Source organism: Augochlora pura, chromosome 4 (genome assembly GCF_028453695.1).
Source record: "Augochlora pura isolate Apur16 chromosome 4, APUR_v2.2.1, whole genome shotgun sequence".
NCBI lineage: Eukaryota > Metazoa > Arthropoda > Insecta > Hymenoptera > Halictidae > Augochlora > Augochlora pura.
The window spans coordinates 1,123,440-1,146,333 of record NC_135775.1 but is presented as its reverse complement, the minus strand read 5'-3'; the positions used below and the strand labels follow the sequence as shown (position 1 = coordinate 1,146,333).

Here is a 22,894-nt window from a genome sequence, read left to right as displayed (position 1 = left end):
GACGTCACGCGATGATTTTTCCATTCCCAGATTTTCGAGATTTAAATAGATATTACGATTTTATTATCGAAATTAAATATTACGATTTAATAGACGCGATTGACAGCCATATTTGCAACAATATTTTTCCAAAGGGTTAAAGCGTCGAGCATCGCATTCCACGGGCAAAGACAAGTACCATCGAGGTAAAAAACCGTCGGGTATCTTGCTTAGACATCGAGGCATGATAATTGCTCGGCCCGCGTCCGCCATAACGAGGTTCCGCCATTCTCGAGCGAGCGCCATTTCCAGGCTGTCCGTGTGGCCCCGAAAGAACGGGATCGTCGCTTAATTAACCTGTCAGAACGCAGACGGCCTCTGGTCGCAGTCGCGACGCGGCGGAGCTTTTCGGCTCCGCGACCGAGCGTCCGCCCCCGATAATTATTGCCGGTCGGTTCCACCCCCGCGCTCGAACGAGAAGACCCGTTCGAATGGGAATCGCGACGCGGCGACGGTTATCGAGCACCGTGATCCACGGGTCTCGTGGACCCGAACGGGGTAGCTCTCCGCAAGATTGCCTGCCCACCGACCGGATTAAATTAAATCCTCGGGAAAGGCGGCGCGCCTCGTTATCGGGTTGTTTTATTTACGGCGCGACGCCGCGGCGAAATTTAATCGACGGGGAATTTAGCGATCGTTATTCTTTCATCGACGGCGGGGGGTAGGGGGGAGGGGAAGAGAGGCGGGACCGGCTGCAAAAAAATTGACAAAGGTGCCCCGTCTCCGGTGCACGCTTTTTCACCACCGACGCGGAGTCGTCCCCCGTAATTCCTGCAACCGTTCGAAATCGCGGAAATACGTTTCCAGGCTCTGCCTTCGCAATCACGGGGTCGCTTTTATGCGATCGTTGGCTGTTTTCCGATAAAAGTGACGCCGAACGTACCGCGTGCATTTGTGATCATGCCGAGAGGGATGAAAAATGTAAAAGCGTCGAAAGAATTGGAAATTGTTGTTTGAGCAATTTGGGGTGGAGAAATGTATGCGGTGCTGCTTTCAACGGCAAGATAATCTTGCCGAAAATCGACGACCCGGTGGAAGCTATTGTCCGACACTTCGGTTCGATGATCAGAAACAACCGTATTGTCGTTTCTCGCGCACCGCGGACACCGAAACCGATACACAATGCTCGCCGGCGAATAGAATAACCGGGAAAAGCGAACGGCGCGAGGGGAAAGAACAGAATGAACGGATCATAATGGCCCCGTTTAATAGCTTTGTTGCGGGCATCCAGATGATCCTGGGAATTTTTTCATTCGCGCGGACGCCTCGCCGCGCCGCGGCACGCTAATGGAATAATTAGCGGGCCATGCTAATGGCGGGTAGATCCGAGCCGCCGTAAACGGCCGGGGCGCCGTAATCGAGTTTTCCGTTCTACCCCGCGCTCGAACATGTCTGTTTAGTTATAATGACGTAATTACAGTGAATCACACTTATCCCGGCGTGTACGGGACTCGCGGAATTTCGAAATTAGCCGACGCTTTACTGCCCCTAATCCTATTATCGGCAAGTTCCCGCGATTCCTACGAATACCTACGCGCAACCCCTGCGAATATACCGCGTTACGAGGTGCGCCATCGAATCGCGCGACGCGTTTGCATAAACAATGCAACGGGGCAGTTCGCGTTATGTAAGGCAGCCCGTTCGCGATTTTCGCGGACCGCGTTTCTCGTTGCCGGGTCGTTCGCCGGGCTACGTTTCATCATTTATTATCCGTGTTGCACGAGTCATCTTTGATCCGTTATTCGTTGTCCGGCATGTATCGTCAGGGACGTCGTTTTATTCGAACAATGGATGATTAATGGAAACCGCACGAATTGTATTCCGTCGTGTATTTTATTGAGCAAAGCTTCCGGCTTCGGTTCACGTTCGATAAACGGATGTGGTTCGTTTCATACAAATATTTAATTTATCTGTGTAATTATCGACGTGTTAAATTCAATGTTTACCCTGGAACGATCCCGTGGGATTGCTGGCTACCCCATGAAATTTTTAAATCGTCCGCAAACGTGTAGATGAACAGTAAATTTTCTAAATGATATCGTGCTTCGTATTTTATATATTATAAATAATAGATAGTATTTTATTTATAGCGTATCGCTGAAATCGTCGAGAGATTTTCAAGTGAAATTCGTGCGACCGTAGTCGCGTCGAAGAACTTTAATTGCGCCCTTGAAAAACTTCCTCGCGGACCGTGTAATTGCAAAGAACTATTCTGCTAGTTAGTCGTAACGATTCTTTGCGGTTCTATGGTGGATATAAATTAAAGAGAACTGCATCGTGGAAATTTTCCAGTTAATTTTTTAACCGAGTAAACGCAGCGTCCATTCAACTGGATTTATTTCTTACTTTCTAATAAGTATGAACTGATTATCCGTATAGACTTTTATTTTTAAATAATAAAGTATCCTACAAATGTTGTTAACGTTGAAATAATGGCATGTTCAAGATAGAGAAATCCATTTATTTTATTAAGAAAATTATATATGTACAAAATTAATGCTTACGTTAATTTTTTCCGAAATTTGTCCGACGATGATTGTGAGGATTCTTTGTTTCTTTTTCTTAAATAATCGTCTAACAATTCAACACCATTTAGCACAGATCGTCTTAGCATAAAGTTCTTTTGTTAATTGGAAAAAATTAGGGAGGGAGAGGTGTTTGAATTTGCTGGATAGAATCGATGTCGCCATCTTGCGGCCACTTTCGGAACTGATTTCGCGCTCCTGTTCGCAGCAAGCCCCGTACCACTCCGATAGAAAATTGAAGATTTTGTGGTAAAAACGCAATCATTTAACGCAAACGATGACTCCACCGAAAGTTTATGTCCACGTGGTAAGATGATATTGTTTGCAACTACTGGGAACATTGATTTTCCGAAAAATCTCGATTGATATTCGCGGCCGGGTCTTAGCCTAATGTTGCTGGCACGTCAGCCAAATATCATTCAAATTTTGCCATCTCTTTGACCATCAACTTGCTTGAAACTACAGAAAATATAATTGCTAAACGATAACAATGTTGCTCGTCTCGTACTCAACTCTTTCTCTCCTGCATATTCAATGCAAGTAATACGAATATTATTTGAAACGAGAACTTTTGAATACGCCATCTTGGTATTATTTAGACGCCATGATGTTAACCGTTACAAGTTCAAACGGTCTTCTCGTCATCAAACATCGTAATGGGTCACTTTTAACAACGTGTAATAGAACGTCTTTTATTCTCATCGTTAACGAAACAATAAGCGAATTTAATGAACCAGAATATCTCCTGTCAAACTCGAGTTACGTCCGTGTATATTAAAATAAATTAATTAATTGTTCCAGAGTGTTCCAAGTAGCCGCAAAATATTATCGAATGATCGTTACTTAATCATGACCGAAGATTGCTGTTCGACGTTTCATCGGGTATGTAAATATTCTTAATTAACGTTCTCGCGTGAAATCGTATTTTAATATTCACAAGGGTTTGAGCAATTCCGTGGACCGTATATATTCGTTGAGAACGACACAGGATTCGATTCAGACATCCGAGAAGATTTTAATTTAAAAAATACACTTTATGTATTTACAATGCCACTCGTAATCGTACACGCTTCAAGTAGCAATCACACGCCGATATTTTCCAAAACTACGGAACAATTAATACATCGTACCAATTGCTTGTTTTACTTTCATTTACGCAACATATCCCCCCTCTCGTGTTGTCTTTCTTCTTCATAGCACACTTCACTGAAGGTTGTTCGCTCGTTCTACGATTACAAATGTATTTCACGCGGACTGTACAAGCTTCGTACAGTGTACCATTCGTTGTCCGTACTTTATAAATAATACGCGTACAAAAACAAACGCTGTATGACAATAACAAGATTACGCGACCTTGTTCGCTGATCTAAGGACCGGCAATTATTCCTAGACAAATGTCCAAGGAGCATACAAGTTACGCCAAAAAGGTGGTAGCGTTTAGACATAATGTTCATGCGCCCTGTTAAGGGAATAGCATCGATAGTCACTGAATCTCAAAAGGTACACACTAGGACTCGGACAGGATGTCCTCGAGCGTTTTATCGTCGTGTAGGGGCGAGTGTCCTAACGTGGGATCGCTCTCCAGAAATTCCCGTAGCTCGGTTTCTAAATCAGGAACGGCGGAAGTCTCCGCGGTGTTCAGTAGAGACGGTGGTGTTTGACTATGCGCCAGGCCGATCTGTATCTGGATCGGTGCTTGGTTAGCATTCACGATACTGATCGTTGGAGTTTGTTGGCTGGCCGGACTGAGCAAATTCGCGTTTTGAATAGGCGACGGCGCCGATAACAGGTTCGCCGGGACCTGACTATTGTTCGTTTGCGACAATAGATTACTCTCAGCTACGATTGTTGGATTATGCGTGATTGGTTCGACCTCCATAGGCTCGGGACCGCCTAGAGGTGCGATTCCCATCGCTCTTCGCAGACCGTCGACAGGAGCGATTGCTGACGGTGGTAGTTTCTTCGCTATTTCCGTGAGGTTGTCCGTGATCTTGTCGGCCAGGGCCACCTCGTTTTCAGACGGCTTAGGAACATTTGATAGGTGAGCTGGGGGTGGGCCTGACAAACGATCGTGCTGAGCCTGTTTTAGACGGCCTATCATCTGAGATGTATCGTCCAAGCGAGTCTGCAGGGCTGCGCGTTCCTCGCTTAATTTCACGTCGTCTTCTGCAAATAAAAGTACAATAAATATTCGATGATTCAAGAATTACCAGAGATAGAATAGATATTCAAACTATAATTACCTAAGTTCTCCAAGAAGTTCACATCAATTCCTATTTCCGAGAGAGTCTTCAGTTGATCCATGTCTACCTTGATGTTGTCCATGGCTGGAATATTCCGGTTAACATCCTGCATAGGCTTCTCCAGAAGATGTTTGATCTTCTCTTCCTCTTCCCTGAGTCGCCGCTTCTCCTCGAGGAACTTCTTGGTCTTTCTGTGATCCCCAGCCGTTAAGATGTCCAACAGATCGTCTACCATAGTTAATGTATAATCACAGTCTTTAGCGAAGTCTAGAATCGATTCTGCATACTGTACAGCCGTTTCGTCGCCATAGGTCTGGTACACCAAGTCGGTTTCCTCTTTAGTTAAGTTGGCGAACGTGGAATCGTAGCTTGGAGCATAAGAGCCAAAGGCACCGTAGTATAAGGGTTTCACCGGCTTGGACATGTTCCTCCTGTCTTCGCGGAATCCTGCTAACGCGCCCGTGCCATGATTCAGTTTGCCAATGAGCTGACCCAAAGACACGGGCCTCTGATTCGTTCCTGGTATCACACCGTCTCCTGGCACTATTATTTGCAAACTAGTGGTCCCATCTTTCTTTTGCCTGAGGAAACCCATCTTCGAGTTCAGCCTCTTCAGAGATAACTTCTCCGACGCTGATTTCGCAGCACCGCGGACCTGCTTCAAGATTTCCTCCGGGGTCATGTCATCAGGAATGGCTTCAAATTTACCTAAATTCGCTAATCTCATCTTTCTCTGATTTTCCTTCCGGAGTTCCTCCGCTTCCTCGTTGCGCTCCTCCTGCTCCCGTTCGCGTTCTATCTGCTCTTCTGTGATCGGGGCATCGGGATTATTTGGATCCTCGGTTCCCAATTCAAAACCGAGTTCCTCCTTCGAGATGTCTTGCATGTAGGTAAGGACAGGTCTCAATTGCCTGAGTTTCTCGGGCGTGACCATCTTCAGGCCAACGTGCAGGAGCTTCTTTGCTGCCTTGAAGTAAATCGTATCGGGCTGGTTGTACGTGGTGGCGTTATCGCACATTAGTTTAAAATCGTCTATAAATTCGTTTAAGTTCTGATAATTATTGTCGTCTATCTTCTGCTTGATGGTACTGAAATCCATAGGACTTGTGATAATTTGTGAATAACCGGGGGCAATGCTGTCCGTGACCGGCCAAGCAAAGAACTGCTGCGGGTCGCGTTTCTCCATTGACCTAAGCAAGTGTTCTAGTAACCGTTGGAGCGGAGTACGCTCCGCAATTTTCCTAAGTACGCATGTTCTGGGCTCTCTGTGTGGGGACAGAGAGCTGATTTGATTGGTGACACCCACTCTGTGCTCTCCGACGGTCGGGTGTCTTGGAACTAACAGTTGGTGATTAGGAATCTTTTTAGGGACTTCGACCAAGCTTTCGTCCGCATCGCCGACCGACTCTTGGCTGGACTCTTCCCGTCGTCTCTTTTTGTCCTTGTGATGGTGCTTGTGTCTCTTGTCCTTCTTTTTCTTTTTCTTCTTCAGCTTTTTGTGACCTATGTACCTATCATACTCCGAGTCTTGCGTAACAGAACAGTTCAGGCCCATCTGTTGCTGGTAAACACCTAAGTGTTGGGACAACATTGTTGCCTGGCTTGGCTCGTTAATGTATTCAGGTGTACCACTGCTACCTCCTACTTTTAGAATGAGCTTTAAAGTAGGGGGTTTGTCCGTGGTTGAATAGTGCCCTTCTGTTAAAGAGAGAAGATCAGGCATTAGTTATAACATATTGGTACCGAGACCGGTAATATCAAGTGTGTAAAAAAGAAGATATGTAAAGCATCAAAAGCTATAAATAACGATGATTGCAAATCTATTGCATGCAATATAAGTGTCTTGCAGAAAATCATACAAAAGTGCAGTGTACTGTTGTAATATAAAATATAGTGGCAGATATTGCGTCGTGTGATCTTGCAGGATTGTAAGAAGTGTAGACTTAAATCAATGAAATCTACAGGATGTCTACAGAAGGGTGAAAGGAGATAAATTGACAATGATGATGATAATAATAATAATAATAAAGATGACTTTATAAACAGGACAGTGACCTTGTTTTCACATTCAACAAACCGGAAGCGAGATGGAGGTAGCTTGACTCAAAACTAAATAAACCTTGATAAGAAGTATGCAATAAAATAATTCTTGTCTAGAATTATGTTCTATTGTATTGCAGGGAATGATCAGGAAGGAGCAATTGTTTAAATCTTAAAATACCTCACAACGAGGTGAAGCAAAAGCACGAATGGCTGTTGTTGCCATAATATGTAACAGCCAGGGGATTGAGTGATTGAAGCGCAACAGACATACCAACCATAACGGAGAACTAAAAGAATCTTCACGACAAAGAAGGAACTTCAATACATTCCAAACCAACGGAGATCTTGTTGCACTTCAACTGGTCTTAACAGACAAAAAAAAAAATATACTGAAAGGGTTTGGGGCATTCGAGTAAATTCGGAAGCACAGCTAGTTTCTGTCGTGCAACCAGTCCATGTCCGTTGTTACACGTCACTTACTTCCACGTCGCACCTGTCGCTGTGGAACCTTCGTTTATACTTTTGAATCCACCTCACTTCTACTCCAACCTCACTCTCAGTTTGTCCTTGGTGAAAACGCAGTCAATATTCCTGTGCATCATTAAACGATGAGTACAAGAAGGATTCCAATGAAAATGTTAAAGAGATACATATATGAACAGCGTACAGCCCTTGGATTTAGGGCTGTTAAGACTTTATGAGAGAGACTGCTTCCAGAATGGTACTCTTTTCATTCGAATCCTCGTGCAGTCAACGCAAGCATTGACAAGAGACGGTAAAACGTCTCGTGATATTATAATCGGTGCGACACGTTGACAATAATAACTCGGATAAACACCAACAGCAGTATATAACGACCAGCCGAATATCAAAGTGAAGTGAGGACAGAGTTAATCGAGAAAGACCCGTTAGCACGATGCGTCACGCGACGTCCAGGGGAGCAAAGCGACGTAAACAGTATGCGGAACCGCTCGGATAACACCGGGATACACTGTGATAACCGATTGTCATCGCGAGATTGGAGCTCGATCGAGGGACTCTCTAGAATGAAAAACAATATCGCATCTCGAGGCGATCGTCGACGGGCACCGTTTGAATTTCGTGGCGCGTTCCGAATTCGTCGGCGGTGCCTCCACGGTGCGAGGGCGGCTGACGGTGCGGCAACGTTTACATTTCTATGGTGACCGTGTGACAACGCGACGACCCACGGGCGCCGAGACGACGTCGAGCGAACATTGAACGTCGGCGAGAGATCGCGGCAAGACGATCGAGAAAACGCCGAAATCGAGCCCGGTCCCCCTCACCTTCGTGCCTCTCGCGCTTGTGCTTTTTGTGCTTCTTCGAACCCATGGTCTGCGCGTCTGGCCACAGTTTGGCGGATATGTTCGTACCGACGGGGAGTAAACACTACGACGTGAACCACCACGGAACGCGGTTTGCGTGTCTACCGCGCTCCACTACGTGTATAGACAGTACGGCGGCAGCCATTGAACATGTCACGAATCTCCAAGCCGTTATGGTGGACGCACGTCTCCGGTTTTCCCCCGCCCGGAACCATTATTCACCAGCTGCGCCGTCATGGCGTCGCGTCGCTCGACGACCGCCGCGGAATTCAAACGTACTCGGACCGTCGACGCGTCGTTACGAATCTATACGTACGAATTATTTATGCAAAATTAAATTTCATACCGTAGAAATGCTGCTGGGGTCAACGAGTAATTATTTCGTGCAAATGTAGTAAACTCGGACACGATTTGTTCGAAATATTTGAAGAAGAACGAGCAGAGTGTTCTCGAATGATGGCGCGCTGCTCGAGTTTGGCGCGCCATTCGAATTGATTCGAACAGCAACGCATTGTTACTGTTTTTCGCGTGCGTTTCACATACACGAAATTAAATTCGATAGAGTACGAATACTGCTGGAGCTGTCTGTTACCGATTTTGTGAATTCTAAACGATAATAACCGCGATTTGCTTGCGATATTGAAACGAGAACAGACACAATAGCTTGCGAAGATTGCCACGCTATTTAAACCAAATCGATCGACGTCGAGGTAATTAATAAATTCAAAGAAAATTCAAAGAAACTTCAACATTCAAAGAGAAGCGAATACTGTTGGAAAAGATCGCGAGAACGGGCAGGAATCGAGCGGACATAAACCCGGCTCGAGGGAGAGCGTGATGGCGGCCGGTCGTTGAAATTGGCGGGCGATTCGAACCCTCCGGAGCGTCGCCTCGCAGCCGCAGCTCCGTCGCGATTCCCTCACGAGAGTTGCCTCTCTCGATCGAAAGCGTGAAACGCAACGAAACGCGAATATGCACTTGCACCCGACCGTTAATCTCACCTTATGGAGAATCTTCTCGAACTCGAGGACCGTTATCGAATCGCACAGGGTTCACACGACGTCTCCGGTTCAAGCCCCGGTGTGAACCGGTGAGGCGAGCCCCGACCGGATTCCGTTTAACACCACAAACGCAGCGGACACGAGCGTCGTGTTTCTCTCGGTTCAATGAATTCCGCCCACGGCGACCCGAGCGCATCCAATTAACCTGTTAACCGGCAGATTTTATCGACCGTGGGCACCAGTAATACACACGCGCACGATCGAACCCGGGGAACGATTAACGACACGGCTGTGCAGCCTCCGTGCTTCGGTTGATCCGATTACAGCTCGCCTCGGACGACGGAAAATATTCAGCTGCATACAAACGAGAAGACCGGAGAGAGAGAGAGCCCGAAGGACGCCTCCCGACCCGCATCTCCTCGGGTTAATCCCCTGGCAGCGGCGGCGTGTTCGGCGAATGCTTCTAGCACGACGTCGGCTTCGGGAGGTGGCGAGAAACACCGGATTCCGTGGATCCGTCGAGGCTGGAGGGCCTTGGCTGGCCGGGCCGCGTCCGCGGAAACGTTTCGAGTCGACGATGGCTGGTCGGGCGACCGCCGACCGGTGCAGCCTGCACGGTGCAGGGCGTAATGCATCGGCGAGCAGCGATGCAACGGGCGGCGTTGTGCACGGGGCTTTAAAGGCGAGAGAGGCGCTTCCTAACCTACAAAAAGACGCTTCGAGTAGCAGCAGCAGCACTTACCGACGAAACACTCGACCGTATTCACAGGCACGCTTTAACCCGTTCGAGAGCCGGGCAGGACGCCGGGCGGCTCGGCTGTCCGCGGTGATTCGGTGATGGAGGGCGAGGGCTGCGACGGCGGCGGCGTCGATCACGGCGACGACGACTACGGCGGCGACGGCGGCGATCAGCGGCGATGGGCTCGACGGCTCGACGCGATTAAAGGGGCGACGATCAGCTGTTCCGATAAAACGGCGAGAGAGGAACGGAGAGAGGGCTGCAGCCGAGAGAGAAAGCCGCCGATGGCTCCGGGAATCGGCGAGGAAAGCGAGCGTCGCGCAGAAACGGGACGCGAGCACACGGCCCGCCGCGAGAGGCGTCTGGTCTCTGATCTTTGCCAGCCGTCGCGAAGCCCCGGCACAGAAACGAGTCCTCCGCTGCACTCGCTCCCAGCCCCTTTAAACGGCCGACGCGAGGCCCGCCGATCCGCCGGCAGCCATGTCCTCCTTCCTTCCTTCCTTACTTTCTTCCCACTCGGCGACGCGGCCGTCACGGGAAACCGCAGGAATTCCTTTCCTGCCGACGCGCCGCGCGGTCAAGGAACCGCGTCGCGACCGTCCACCATTTTCTTCTAGCCAGCACTCCGTTTTGCTCCGGGCGCCCTCGGCCCGCGACAGGCCCGGATTCCCGGCCAGAACAACGGCCCCGCGTTCACCGGTTACGAAACGCCGAACGCTGCGCGCCCGGGGACACTCGAACCTGTCCCGCACTCGGCCACCGTACGCCCACAGATATTAATCACGTGCATACGCCGCCGCATTGTTCGGACGAACAAAAGGGATGCCCCGCGCGACAATGCGAACACTTCAAGGACTGGGAGTCGACCGATACCCGTGGAATCTTCCCGCGAACTTCTCCCGAGAACCCGAGAACCCGCCGCTAGAGGATCGTTGCCGCCGATGCCTTTGACCCTTTGTGCATTAAATTGCTCCTCGGGTCTCGTTGCTTCCGCCGCGGCGACTCCGAATTGTCGAATTCGTCGTCCAAAAGCCTCCACGTGGTTTAGCAACCCCTAGCACGGTTCCATGAATTTCTTTCACGAGAAACGGAATTTACGATAATTGTTTGACGATTTTTACTTGGACGTACAACCCTTTAACTGCCGCACACTCTCGGAGAAGAGTAATTTAAGAGAAATGGTGATTTAATATAAACTCGATTAAATGAATTTAGTTTTGTAATTTGTATAAAGCAACACGCGTCTTTAGTGCTCGGTGAATTTGATATCAACAGTCTCTGCCGTAGAAAACGCTGCGGTAAATTATTCAGTTAAGATCGTTAGAAGGCATAGAAAAATTCATGTCTCCCGCAGCATCTCGGAAAATCTATCACTGCTCGATCTTTATCGCACCGCGTTGTCGTTCGTTTCAAAATCTGCCCGAGGAATGCAACAGCGAACGCGCGTCGAATAATTGTCGCCGCGAGGTCGCAAAAACGCATTGAAATGCGTGGTGTATCCTTTGCGAAGGATCGGCAAGGATCGACGAAGGATTTAATGAATTTCTCGGCCGTTGCATAATGCATCGCGATGTTTGAGCGACGGCGAAAAAAAAAAATTAATTTCACGCGCGTCGTTGTTTGCGAGTCGCAACGCGCGCGCTCGCTGTAATTGCGAAGAAATTGATAGGATTTTAATATCGCGCCGAGAGCGATTACTCAGACGGATCGTGGTCATTTAACGGGGAAATATTTGTTGAGTCGCGTGAAATCACGCGAAATCATTCGACATTTTCGAATATTTTAAGGACATTTACGAATATTTTAAGGACATTTTCAAATATTTTAAGAACATAATTTTTAACGAACAAACTTTTTTAGACCCGAAGTAAGCAATTTGAATTTTTTATTAAATTATGCAAGGAGTTGGCATCGCAGCAGTTGACGATCGATTTTCCTTAGAGCTAGCGAACCTTATAGGACACCGTAATAAAATCGATTGCCAGTCATTTGTTAAATTATGCACGAAATGTTCGTCGCGAGTCCGTCTCGTTATCGTGGCGCGAGAGGTTAAGGTGGTTCGAGGTTCTAAAAATTCATTCGGCTACCAACGGGAGGTAATAACCGTAGCGCAACGGATCGTAAAAAGCTACTCTATCCAACGGCCGATATCCGAGAAGCTCTTTTATCGGGCACACACAAGCCGCAACGAGCCTCGCGATCTCTCGAACAGGCGATTACTTTTCGCCGAGGTGTCGTTAAAAGCGGGCCACGCTGATACGCACGCACGGCTCGGCTGCATTTTCTTCGCATAAATCAATTTGTAGGATAGATCGGATAATGAAGCCTTCCGTAGTACTTTGATAACATCGGCTATCTTTGCGACGACGGGGCGGGTGTCGTAATGCCGCCGAATCGTAACACAGATTCGCTAATGTCCCCGATATACCTCGATACAAGTCGATGTACCTCGATCTCGAGTTTTCGAGCGGCCAATAGAACCCCTTCGAATTTTTATCCAACGCGTGGATAAAATCAAGATCAATTTTACCATTTTCTCCATCGATCGCAAAAAAGAAAAGAATCAGGTTTTATCGTCCAATCGTTTCGATAACTCCATTCGGTCGAATACTAAAATTCAATCCGCTCCGAGAGCTTCGATTGGACAGATTCGTACACGGAGCACGAAATGAACGGAGCGCGTCGGTCACGAGTCCGAACCATCATCTCCGGTATCGATCGGCTTAATTCCCGCGCGAAACATGTACCCGACCCCTCGAATCCGACTTTCTCAGCGACGAAACGCTCGCAGCCAGATTTCCTCGCGAATCCTCGCCGCAGAAAGCTTTCCGGCTTCCCCGTTAATTCGAGCAACGCCGGAGGTCGGCGGATTCCTCGTGACAGATAAGGATCGCGTGATGTAAACAGTCTGCTTTATAATCCACGACGGTGTGATCGGCTGATAAAAGGAACGGGGTGGTGGTTCGTCTGATAAAGGGAAGCCGCGGGCAAAGCGCGTTCGCGACCGCGCGGAACGCGAGCGGAAAAGCGTCGAGTCGCCCCGTAATTTCCCGAGGAAGACAAGCCTTCCGTTTCCTGCTGCCACCTGGAACAGGATCCGGGCAACCGAAAGTTTTGCGGCCGCACACGGTCGGACGAAAACGCGCGGCGCTTGGAATCCGTACGCGAGCGCGCGCGCGCGCGCGCATGAACGCGGTCGTCGACGGGAAACCCTGAAATACGGGGACGGCGGGACACTCGCGAATCACGCGAGCCAATTATGCGACTGGAAATTCCGGCGATCCCGAATCGAGGACGAGAGCCAGCCGTCCGATCGACGCCGTGGATCCACGGTTCCGCGACGGTACGCGATAACGATCTCTGCGAACGTCCGCGTCGCTGTCCGCCGGAGATCCAATTGACAATTACATACGTGCCCCGCGAGCATTTCGTGGCGGCCGCACTTAAAGAGATTCCGCGATAATCAATACTCGCGCCGCGGCAACGCGGTGGAACGAAACATCCGTTTCGCTCGGACATCGTCGCCCGAAATTGATCGTCGACATCTTTCCACCGTAGAAGAAGATTCCGGGAATCGTTCTGGAACGTCCGCGTTTGCAATGCAAACGAATCGACGAATGCATAACGGTCTGCTATCCGTTCGCGAGGATCAAGAATTAAGGACTTCTTTGGATCCGCTTTTGTCTACGACTAACTCTGCAAGCTAATTCTGCAGCTAACAGATCAGCATCGGGGAATGCCGGCTTGTGTACTCAGCTGGTTGCATCTGGATGAAATCTACGACTCCGTAGTAGTCGCATTGATAGTGTTTTTACGAATCCGGCAAGCGCGTAGCTAGCTCTCCAGGAGCCCGGCGCGATTACCTGGCTATACCTGCCTATACGTAGGATAAATTCTATCGGAAACTATTCAACACCTTAAACCATCATTAATAAAAATTAATATTATGTATAGAAGAACTTGACTTGACAAAGTAAAATACTAGTATTAATACTACTATAATTTAGTCATTAAATCATTGATATTAAGATTGGAAAAAATCTGAAACTTTCAAGATATCAACGCCTCGTAATCAGATCTCTAAGCAAAATAAAGTCTTCCGCGCCTGCTACAGGATTGTGGAGCCTACGAATTCTTTTGTAGATTAACTTTGGTGAACCGAGTCTTCCTAGAACCAGCTTGCGTCATCGATACAGTAGGTCGGCAATCTAATCGTAAATATACAACGAGCTATAAAAGCTACATAGGAATCCATTTCCGCTTCGAATTTCCGAGGCTGGAGGTATTAAGGGTGTCCCATATGTTCTTTCCCCGCCACGCTATGTACGATCTCGATAGTATACTCGATGAAAATCCGCGATAAAACTATGAAACTATGAAACGGGCGCTGCAGGTGAACAAAGACCAAACAAGAACGCACGTTTCATAGTTTCTAACCTAATAGCCTCCTTTGTCTCCGGTTCTCAAAGCTTTGAAACGATTCTAAACGCATCTAAAGCGCTGTGTCTAAATTATCGAACGCTATAGTCTATTATAGCGAGCTCGAAGAACAACCTATCGTAGAATACGCGAAAAGTTGCTCAGGGAGACGTGTTTCCCTTTTGAATGAAGTTGACTCGGCAAGGGTTGAACGGAATGGCGGCGCGGCCGACAAAAAGATGCGGAGTGACTCATCCAGAGCCGGTTTAAGACCCCGGCTCCTGCGAAACGTATACAAGGTGTTCCAGGTCGGAGCGGACCGCTGCATCGCGCGCTGAGCACGGCTTATCTCGAGCGATAAACAACTCGTCGATTCAGCTCCGCCGGTGAACCTCGAGATACGGCCGGAAATACTGATACGTCTAGCATTGGCAATGATCTTGACGATGCTCTGCGAACGGGGTTAATGGAAGCCCTTGCTGGCGCAGAGTCGATACGTCGCCGAGTCGACTTTAATTTCAGCGAAATGCGAACAAAATATTTGTAGCTAGTCGGACACTTACGTGGATCGATTCTGTGGGATTTTCGTCGTACGGGTTGCAATTTCCAAAATCCAATTCCAAATGCGTGCAATTATTTTTCTAAAATAATGCAGTCGATGAGATGCACTCGATATGGTAGAACAGAGACTTCAGCTGTGCAGCAAAGAGGCTCGTGTACGAAATTCGAGTCACTGCGATGTCTGCAGCAGCGAGGAGGATCTCTGTCAATTTTCCATTGGTGGACGTTCCGAGCACGGGGTACAAAAGGAGACCGGTACAATTACGGGGCACCCTGTGTGTCAGGAGGGTCGTAAGTCGCAGGCCCAAGGGTGCCGGAATAAACCAGCGAACTGAACACGCTCACGGTCGTTCCGAACGCTATAGTGCACGGTCTCTTATCGCCTCGTGGCGTATCTCGTTTGGCAGCAGTTCCTATTTATCTGTACGGAACTCGGATCCGCGTCGAACGGACTTAATCGCCGCGGACTTCCATGCAGTTTCCTTTCCTCGGCGAGCCGCATTAAGAGACACGTTCAAACAAACATTTCGTTATGTTTAGCCTAAACATAAACCGAACATAACCTGACATAACGAACACGACGTAAATGCGGTCTTCGAAACGCGTACAACGTTTATGAGAACAGCGTAAACGTTCTGCGAACCTTTTCTTCCATCATTTTCTGTCGTTTATTGCAGAAGCGAGTGAAATATACAGTGCGAAGGAAAATTAATGCTTTCGAAATGGTGTGAATTTCTTGAAACTGGTCTGAGAGACTAAAATTTTCTGTGAATCTTATTATTAGATTTTATATTATTTTATACATATATTGCTGCACTTAGTCTCTCTAATATTCACAGAAAAATCCACGTCACTTAAGTAAAAACTAATTACACCATTTTCAATGCGTTGATTCAATTTCGTTCCTCTCTAAAAATTACAAATGCCTCTACAATGTGATGCAAAATATCGCAGCAAAAAACTACTAGCGAACGCGTGCCACGACCGAGCCAACAATCGATCACTTTTCACTGTTCTGTAATTGGTTGGAAGGTTTCCTCCTTACTATCTGATTACGCGAATGAAATTAGACCTCCAGCTCGGCAGTTAATTACATCGCGAGCTGCACGGCACAATATTAGACGCGTTACATTGACAAGGCAAATTGTTTGCTCTGCAAGGTAACCTACTCACGCGTGTGTGGTATGCAGATTGCTATGGGCGACGGTTATTTACCGAAGTTCAAGTTTTTGAGGATCGCGGAATGTAATTGGGAAACTGTTTTAGCGAAAATTTTGTTATAAGAAATAAAGCAGAGCAGCAGTTGAATTATGTATAGTTTATGCCACTTTGGACAGTGTAGATAAATGTTTGAAGGAGAAATATCATTCCTAGCCAAATTCAATTATGCTACACTTGCATAAAAAGGAAAAATAGATTTTTGAAGTACTGAGTAGAGTGTAAATATTTTTCGAATAGAATAAAAATGTCTTCTCGTTTAGTATAGAATTTGGTAAATGCAATTAACGGCACAATTGTCTCGCAAACGAAGCGCGCAGCTAATAGAGTAATAAAAATCGCGAAGGACGCCGTCGGCTACTAATTAGTCAAAGATTCTGACCTGCTCAGTCTCAGCTGCGTTCTCGGAAGAATTCTCGTCTTCGCTGGCCGGGCATTATCTCGTGCTCCGCATCGGCGTCGCCACAGCCGTTGGGCATCGAGCGAGGTGTCCCGCAGAGCGTCACAGGAAAACGCAGCGCAACGGTGCTACTAACTGTTCGAGGTTTCCGAAAGAGTCGGTCGTTTGAATTTCGTGATCCCCGCCACGGTGAATGGATGCGGGGTCGGGTCTCCTGCCGAGCCGGTGACAGCCAATGGCGTCCGATCGGGGGTTCGGCCGGCCGATTGGTACGCTCCTGGGGAGAGCCGGCGCGGCAGCACGCGCTCCTCTACGCACTGACGCACGCACGCACGGCACTCGCACACGAGCGGGCACACGTGGGTGCGTCGCATCGGCGCACAGCGTATCGCGTGCAGGCAAATTCGGGACAGAGATTCCAACTGCCAAATTAATCATTACTTAACGCTCCTAATGTCTTTATAATTAATATGGTATAATATTTATAGTACCTTGTAAATAATAGCTTCCAAACTGGTCGGTTTTAGACAATAGATAATCTTGGCATAGCCTTGACATGAATGCAAACAAAATTGTACGGTTTCAGAAAGAGAAATTAAAGTAGATAGGTTCTTTTGTTGAATACGAATGTTCCTTCTATATTTATTACTAGACAAAATATAAATTGTCCGTATTTTGTAGCAACAAATAGGAGCAACATGTTACGTTTTTTCCTATTCGGTAAAAGACTTATTAGTTTCTGTTATTCCGTCCTTGTGTATGGACATTGTATGTAACTAGTTGCAGAAATAGATTAAATAGTATTTTAGAAATTATCTTAAGTATATACTTGAGCAACATACTGCGCTATAAAAATTATACAGTGTAAAGTAATTTAGGAAAATGATATCGTCAAGGTCTCTTTAGCTCGACTATTCTATTCCGGCAATTTTTTCGTAACAATTTTTACGCTATCTAGAATGAATCAATGCCTGCACATTTTACAAACAAATGAAGAGAAGCTCGGGCTTGCTACGGCCATAGCCACCGGCCTACCATGTATACTAACGGCCTGGAGAGTTGACGTCTCATTATCGATTTCGATTGTTTTCTCCGAATCGAGCAAACCCGAGCAGCTGGAATCGAAACCAACTCAGCTATTAACTCACTACCGTGAGCTTCGATATTGTTACATCATTTTTTAGCTACTAAATATCTTTACCGATTAATAAATTAGATAAAATCGAGGCAGAAAGGGAAATTTAACATCGGTCCAATATTATTATATAATTTTCCAAATATTCCTCGCGACGGATAAAATAAACAAAATAGACGATACGAATATTATTTGACGCTGTTGCAAAAATATAAAAAATTCAGTAAACTTATTTACCTTGCTAAACAGGTATGTTTAAAGTCGAACGACCGGTCATAATAGTGTCAAAGCTCAAGGTATGTTTGTAAATATTTCGTGCTGTGCACAGCGATGACTATTGGACTGTTTTTTTGGATATTGTCCACTGTATAGGAAGCACTGCGTGGCGCGTCGATCGTAGAAGCGGCGCCTATGGCCGTCTGGCAGAAGGCAGAGTCATAGGCAGAAGCGTCGTATCGCGGGGCCCCCTGGCGTATGGTCGCGCACACACAGAGACGCGTGCGGCTCGGTCGTGCACACAGCCACGTGCCGGCTCAAATACATATAAAACGGCCGATCGGGCCGAAGCCACGAGCAGTGCTAGTGACAGCGCAGCCGGCAGTTCCCAAAGGCAGCGGCCACGGTAGCGAGCAGTAGCGAGCGCCGCGCTTTCGTTTCGTCTCTCGTGTCTCGTGTGTCACGCGGACCTGTTCTCGGAGACGTTAGAGCCCCCCAGCCGCGTACCTATTCCAGGTGACGAGGAGAGAAAGAAAGAAAGAGAGAGAGAGAGAGAGAAGTCGGTTCGCAGCGATCAAAGTCACGTGTGTCGGCAAGCAGAGAGAGAGAAAGAGAGAGAGAGAGATAGCAGACCGGTGCTTCTTCCGAGCACACGCAAACCACTCTCACTCGGCGCCAACAGACGCCTTTGTGTGCGCGATAAGCCAAAGAGACCATTCGGAAGAGACTCGGTCACCTTCTCCGTCCCGCGCGCCCATACAGAGCGCGAAAACCACGCGCCGGCACCGTCCCACGTGCTTCTTTGTTTCGGTTTCCGTACCGTAGTCCTTGCGCCCCCCTCTCCCTCGCCGATTCCTCCCGTGGTCCCCGCACAGTGGTTGTCGTCAGCGGAGCAAAAAATCACCGGGCAGAGAGCCCGTGGCCTACGTCGTCCCGTATCGGCGAATGGAGAACGCGGTTCGCCGATAGCAGACGCGAGTGCGCCCGTCGTTGCCCCGGTGTCCCCGTCGCTTTTGTTTACCTGGCGAACGCCGCGAGTAAGAACACCTCCGGAAGCCACCCGCACCCGATCGTCGCCGCGTCGAGGTGCATGCTGCACAACACCCGGTTGTTTCTATCGGTGGCCAGTGGTGTTACAAGGTGTTGACAGTGGTGGTACGACAGCCCGAGCAGCATGGAACGGTTCCGAGTCACGCCGGCCAATAGTGCGCAGTTTGCGCAGCAACAGCAACAGTCGATGGATTACGGTGAGTCCCGACGGTCGCCCTGCTTTTACATGTTTTCCTTGGGCGATCAGCTGATCGAGGATCGACCGTACAGTTCGTACACGAAAGTGTTCTACCATTCAACTAATAAAATATGTATTTATATGTTAAGCTGAAGCGTTTGAAATCATATTATATAGATAACAAGGGGTGAATCCTGAGATTGCATAAGTGAAAGCAGAAAATAATTCAACAATATATAACGTTTTTACGGGACCAGTGAAATAGTTAATGAGTGGATATTGTATAATATTCCACACGTGTCCACGCCATTGAACACGTGTGGAATAAAGTCAAAAGACTTTTTAGAGACTTTTTAGATCAAAATCTGAATCGTTCGATTGAAATAATCATTAACTCTTCCGTTCAAATACTTTTATGCACCTCTTCTGGCACGTGTTTAAAATAACTGTAATTATTTCCATTATGCCAGAAAAGCTAAGTGTGAAAGCGTAGATAGTGCTGCGGAGATTAGTACACCGAATCATTGTTACAGCATAGAGGCGAGCTTACAGCGTTTCCCTTGATTTCGAGTGTCGAACGTTTCGAGTCAAAATAAACTATCATTACGGTATAAAAGCCGATTTCACGCGGCTGTTGACAGCGGCGCAGAGACGAGCGAACACGCCGAGACCTTTGTTGTAATATACTCGGGCTTAGATTTTTATCGCGTGGAAAGCCGAGCGCGTGTTATTAGGGGTGTCGTGCCCCCACGTGTTTACGCGGAGTCTGTTATTATTCGGCGAGACGACGGTCGATATCTCTCTGTTTTTTTTTAAACTTCTAGAGTGTCAGCAGCAGTGTTCCGTCTATGTTTTACGAAGTCAGATATTCTGAGAAGTATAGTGAGAGGGATTATTGTGCGGTAGGGTTGTCGCACGCATTGCGATTAGAATTTCATGAATTTTAAGCAGAAACCCTTTCTCGCTTATCTTTGCCGTTCTGAACTCAAGCGTTTGTAGTATCTTTAATTTACATTCAAATTTAAATTCAAATTTAATTTAATTTATTTTAATATATACGGGTGAACATCCATTTCTACAATAACGAAACAAAGGCATAGCTCGGGTTAACCCTTTGCGGTCGAATGACGACTCTGAGGCGCCTCTAAAAATGATCATGCTACGTTTTAAAAGAATTTTTATAAGATTTGGTCACTGAAAGCGCCAGGCCTCTGCGGAAGGGTTGGCAACAAAGAGCTGTTGCTCAGCGGGACCAGACCCCTTCTTTCCCACTGCATCGCACGCTCCCGCTTCGGAAGGCCTGGGCTAGAATAGGCCTGCGGAATTAAAGGTTTTCCCGTCAAGGTCGATCGATCCTCGCGGAGGCCCGATACCAGGAGGCGGCGTAATGGGCTTCCAGTTTAGCCCGGCGAAAGTAATCAATTAACGGAGCCAGTCGATTCGTTCCCATCAACGCCGCCGTGTCACCCACACACGGGCGAACGCATCCTCCGAACTCGGCCCCCACTCGTAAATCAAGTATTAACCCTTCCTCAATTTCGCCAAATATTGCTCCTTGTTGAACAACGTGCTCACACTGTTCTTAGCAATTTTTCACATTTATAGCGACAGCTGAACAGGCTTAACCCTTTGTAGCCGAAAATGAAAATAGCTTTTCTCAACTTCGGTATTTTTATATTTTCTGTAATTTAGTGCATTTTATGTAGATGAAGTGGAGACACATGCGTTATACGCAGCTGAACTTCTACGGATTTTTCAAATATTTATTAATATAAATTTGTTCAATTCGAATCTAAGAACATTACGACTCGCGTTTTTTCTCTGGCTCAAGGCTGTTTTCTTTCCAAGTGTCGTAGGTCGTCGCTGTTTTTGCACATCGCGGATCGGCCACCGTCGCGCATAAATCACGCCGTCGATCGTATAAATCGCGACCCGTCGCGCCACCCGGTGCGTCGTCGTCGATCGCGCGACAAGATCGCGCGCCGTGCCGTTACGTTGCCCGACGATCGGCGAACGCCGCGAACGGACCGGACGGGTCGGCAACGTAACACCGTTTTCCGCGAAAGGAAGACCACCGCGCGCGTCCCGATATCGTCGCGAGGGCGTTTGGTAAACGTCGGCGTCCCGTTACCGACTTCTAGAATTTTTCACGCTGACTCGGCAACATTTGCGGCTTCACCTTCTACCTCGCCAGGCTATCCTTCTCTTCTCTGTCGGCTCGCCTCGATCGACTTCGACGCCTCGAATCGACCAAATTGCTGTCTTCTGCCTACGTGCTGCATCATCGAAATATTTCCATTTCATTTCGAGTTTTATTCAGTTTCGATTCTTCGGAATTCATCGTAGAACAATTACAGGTCTATTATAATGTCTGTTCTTTCGTGGTAATGTTAACAACAACCGCGATTAGTCGAGCGTTCGATATCGCGGTTCACCGTTATCAGAACACGTTAAACCTTTTAGTTTCTAGTATGTATGTAGGCGAGTGCTGTTTGCATTGTTTTAGTAATTTCTTCCGACCTGATATGTTTTTCTGTGTCATCTGTTTCATTAAGAAAAGGAAGAGAGACGTCGCTATCCAAAGTACTCATAAATTGTCACGAAATAATGATTGAAAAGGACAAGTGAAGCCTACGTTTTCGAATGACCAATTATGCGCTAGTATAATTCTGATAATTAACAAACTATGTACAATGCTCAGTTTATGCAACAGTTTACGATTTCATCCAAAAATCGCCTCTGTACGATACACTGGCTACGATCAGTATAGTCTTCGCGCGATAAGAAGGCAACTTTGCGTTACATGTTCCCCTTCCTACTAGCTCCCCCACTACTGCAGCTATCGGTTGCCAGGCGACCGACTTCGAGGATTCGGCTAACGGGGACCAAAAGCCGCGGCAGTGGGGCACCGATAAGAGGGGGAACGTATACACGAAGCTGCGTCTTTCTCGCGCGAAGACTATATCACACCAGAGAGGCCGAGGATAGCGTTACACACTGAGAAGAAAGATAACAGCCAGAACAAAGGGAAATAAATCAGCCGAATGTTTCCTCCTTGACATTCCTCGTCTGCTCGTAACAAGACACGCCTGCCACATTCGCGGAGAGAAAAATATAAAGGAGAATTCGGAGGGTGGAATCGATATATTACGAGGGTAGCTGAGGGTAACCCGGAGAGACTGTGGGAGGAGGGAGGGAGGCTGCCCTTTGGAACGGATCGTAAACGATAGTAAACGAGATCGGTGGAATTGTAAGGAATAACGCGAGAAACGAGAGAGAGAGAGAGAGTGCTGGCATTATTCGAGAAAGATGAAAAACGACCAGGGGAGCAAATAAGAGAAGGGATCAGCGGGAATACCGGCTTCACTCCGGATATTTATCACGTGCGCGGAACGCGCGCGAGCTTTTCGAGGTTGACGGGGTCTGGCCTCCCTCGCGGAGGTAAATGAAAAACAGTTGTAATGAACGCGTGTCGCGCGCCGACCGTCGCCATCCGGAGTTTCGTTTCTGGGTCAACGATGGCTCGTGCTACACGACAAAATGATAGGACACCCCAGGATTTTTCGTGTTCCTCGAAACCAATAATGTAGAGAAAGAGTTTTGCTATATAAACAGTATTCTTATTTAATGCACGAAGTCGGTAGCAAAGTGCCAAAGACTAATTCGAATAGTTTATTTTTCAATACTAAGCAGCGGATCTTTGTTCAATCATTTTGTCGCGCAGTGTACAACGGATGCAAGGGCCGATATTACCAGGAGTACGGCGCGTCGAGGAGCGACGGCC

At 47.5% G+C, this 22,894-nt stretch overlaps 2 protein-coding genes across 9 annotated transcripts in view; one reads left to right on the top strand and one right to left on the bottom strand.

Annotated features, from left to right (window-relative positions):
* Positions 1 to 3,554: 3,554 nt before the first annotated feature.
* Positions 3,555 to 16,691, bottom strand: Brd7-9 (Bromodomain containing 7/9). 6 transcript variants are annotated; one of them, XM_078178553.1, is made up of 4 exons: positions 8,155 to 8,512; positions 7,331 to 7,441; positions 4,808 to 6,505; positions 3,555 to 4,730 (listed from the first exon to the last, which is right to left on the bottom strand). In XM_078178553.1, exons 3-4 carry the CDS (start codon positions 6,396 to 6,398, stop codon positions 4,072 to 4,074), a joined length of 2,250 nt encoding a protein of 749 aa, XP_078034679.1. In that variant the 5' UTR covers positions 6,399 to 6,505; positions 7,331 to 7,441; positions 8,155 to 8,512; the 3' UTR covers positions 3,555 to 4,071. The 6 variants fall into 6 exon arrangements, with proteins under 6 accessions (XP_078034679.1, XP_078034681.1, XP_078034682.1 ...); XM_078178555.1 differs by lacking the exons at positions 7,331 to 7,441; positions 8,155 to 8,512 and adding an exon at positions 16,514 to 16,691; XM_078178556.1 differs by lacking the exons at positions 7,331 to 7,441; positions 8,155 to 8,512 and adding an exon at positions 9,937 to 11,003.
* A 1,560-nt stretch (positions 16,692 to 18,251) lies between these two features.
* Positions 18,252 to 22,894, top strand: part of Kcc (solute carrier family 12 member kcc) — a 76,134-nt gene continuing 71,491 nt past the window's right edge. For all 3 annotated transcript variants that reach the window (XR_013493871.1, XR_013493872.1, XM_078178568.1), the window contains exon 1: positions 18,252 to 19,129. Coding sequence is in view for 1 of the 3 variants with exons in the window: in XM_078178568.1 (XP_078034694.1) it covers positions 19,057 to 19,129 (73 nt within the window). In the remaining 2 variants the exon portion in view is untranslated. The remainder of the gene's footprint in view (positions 19,130 to 22,894) is intronic.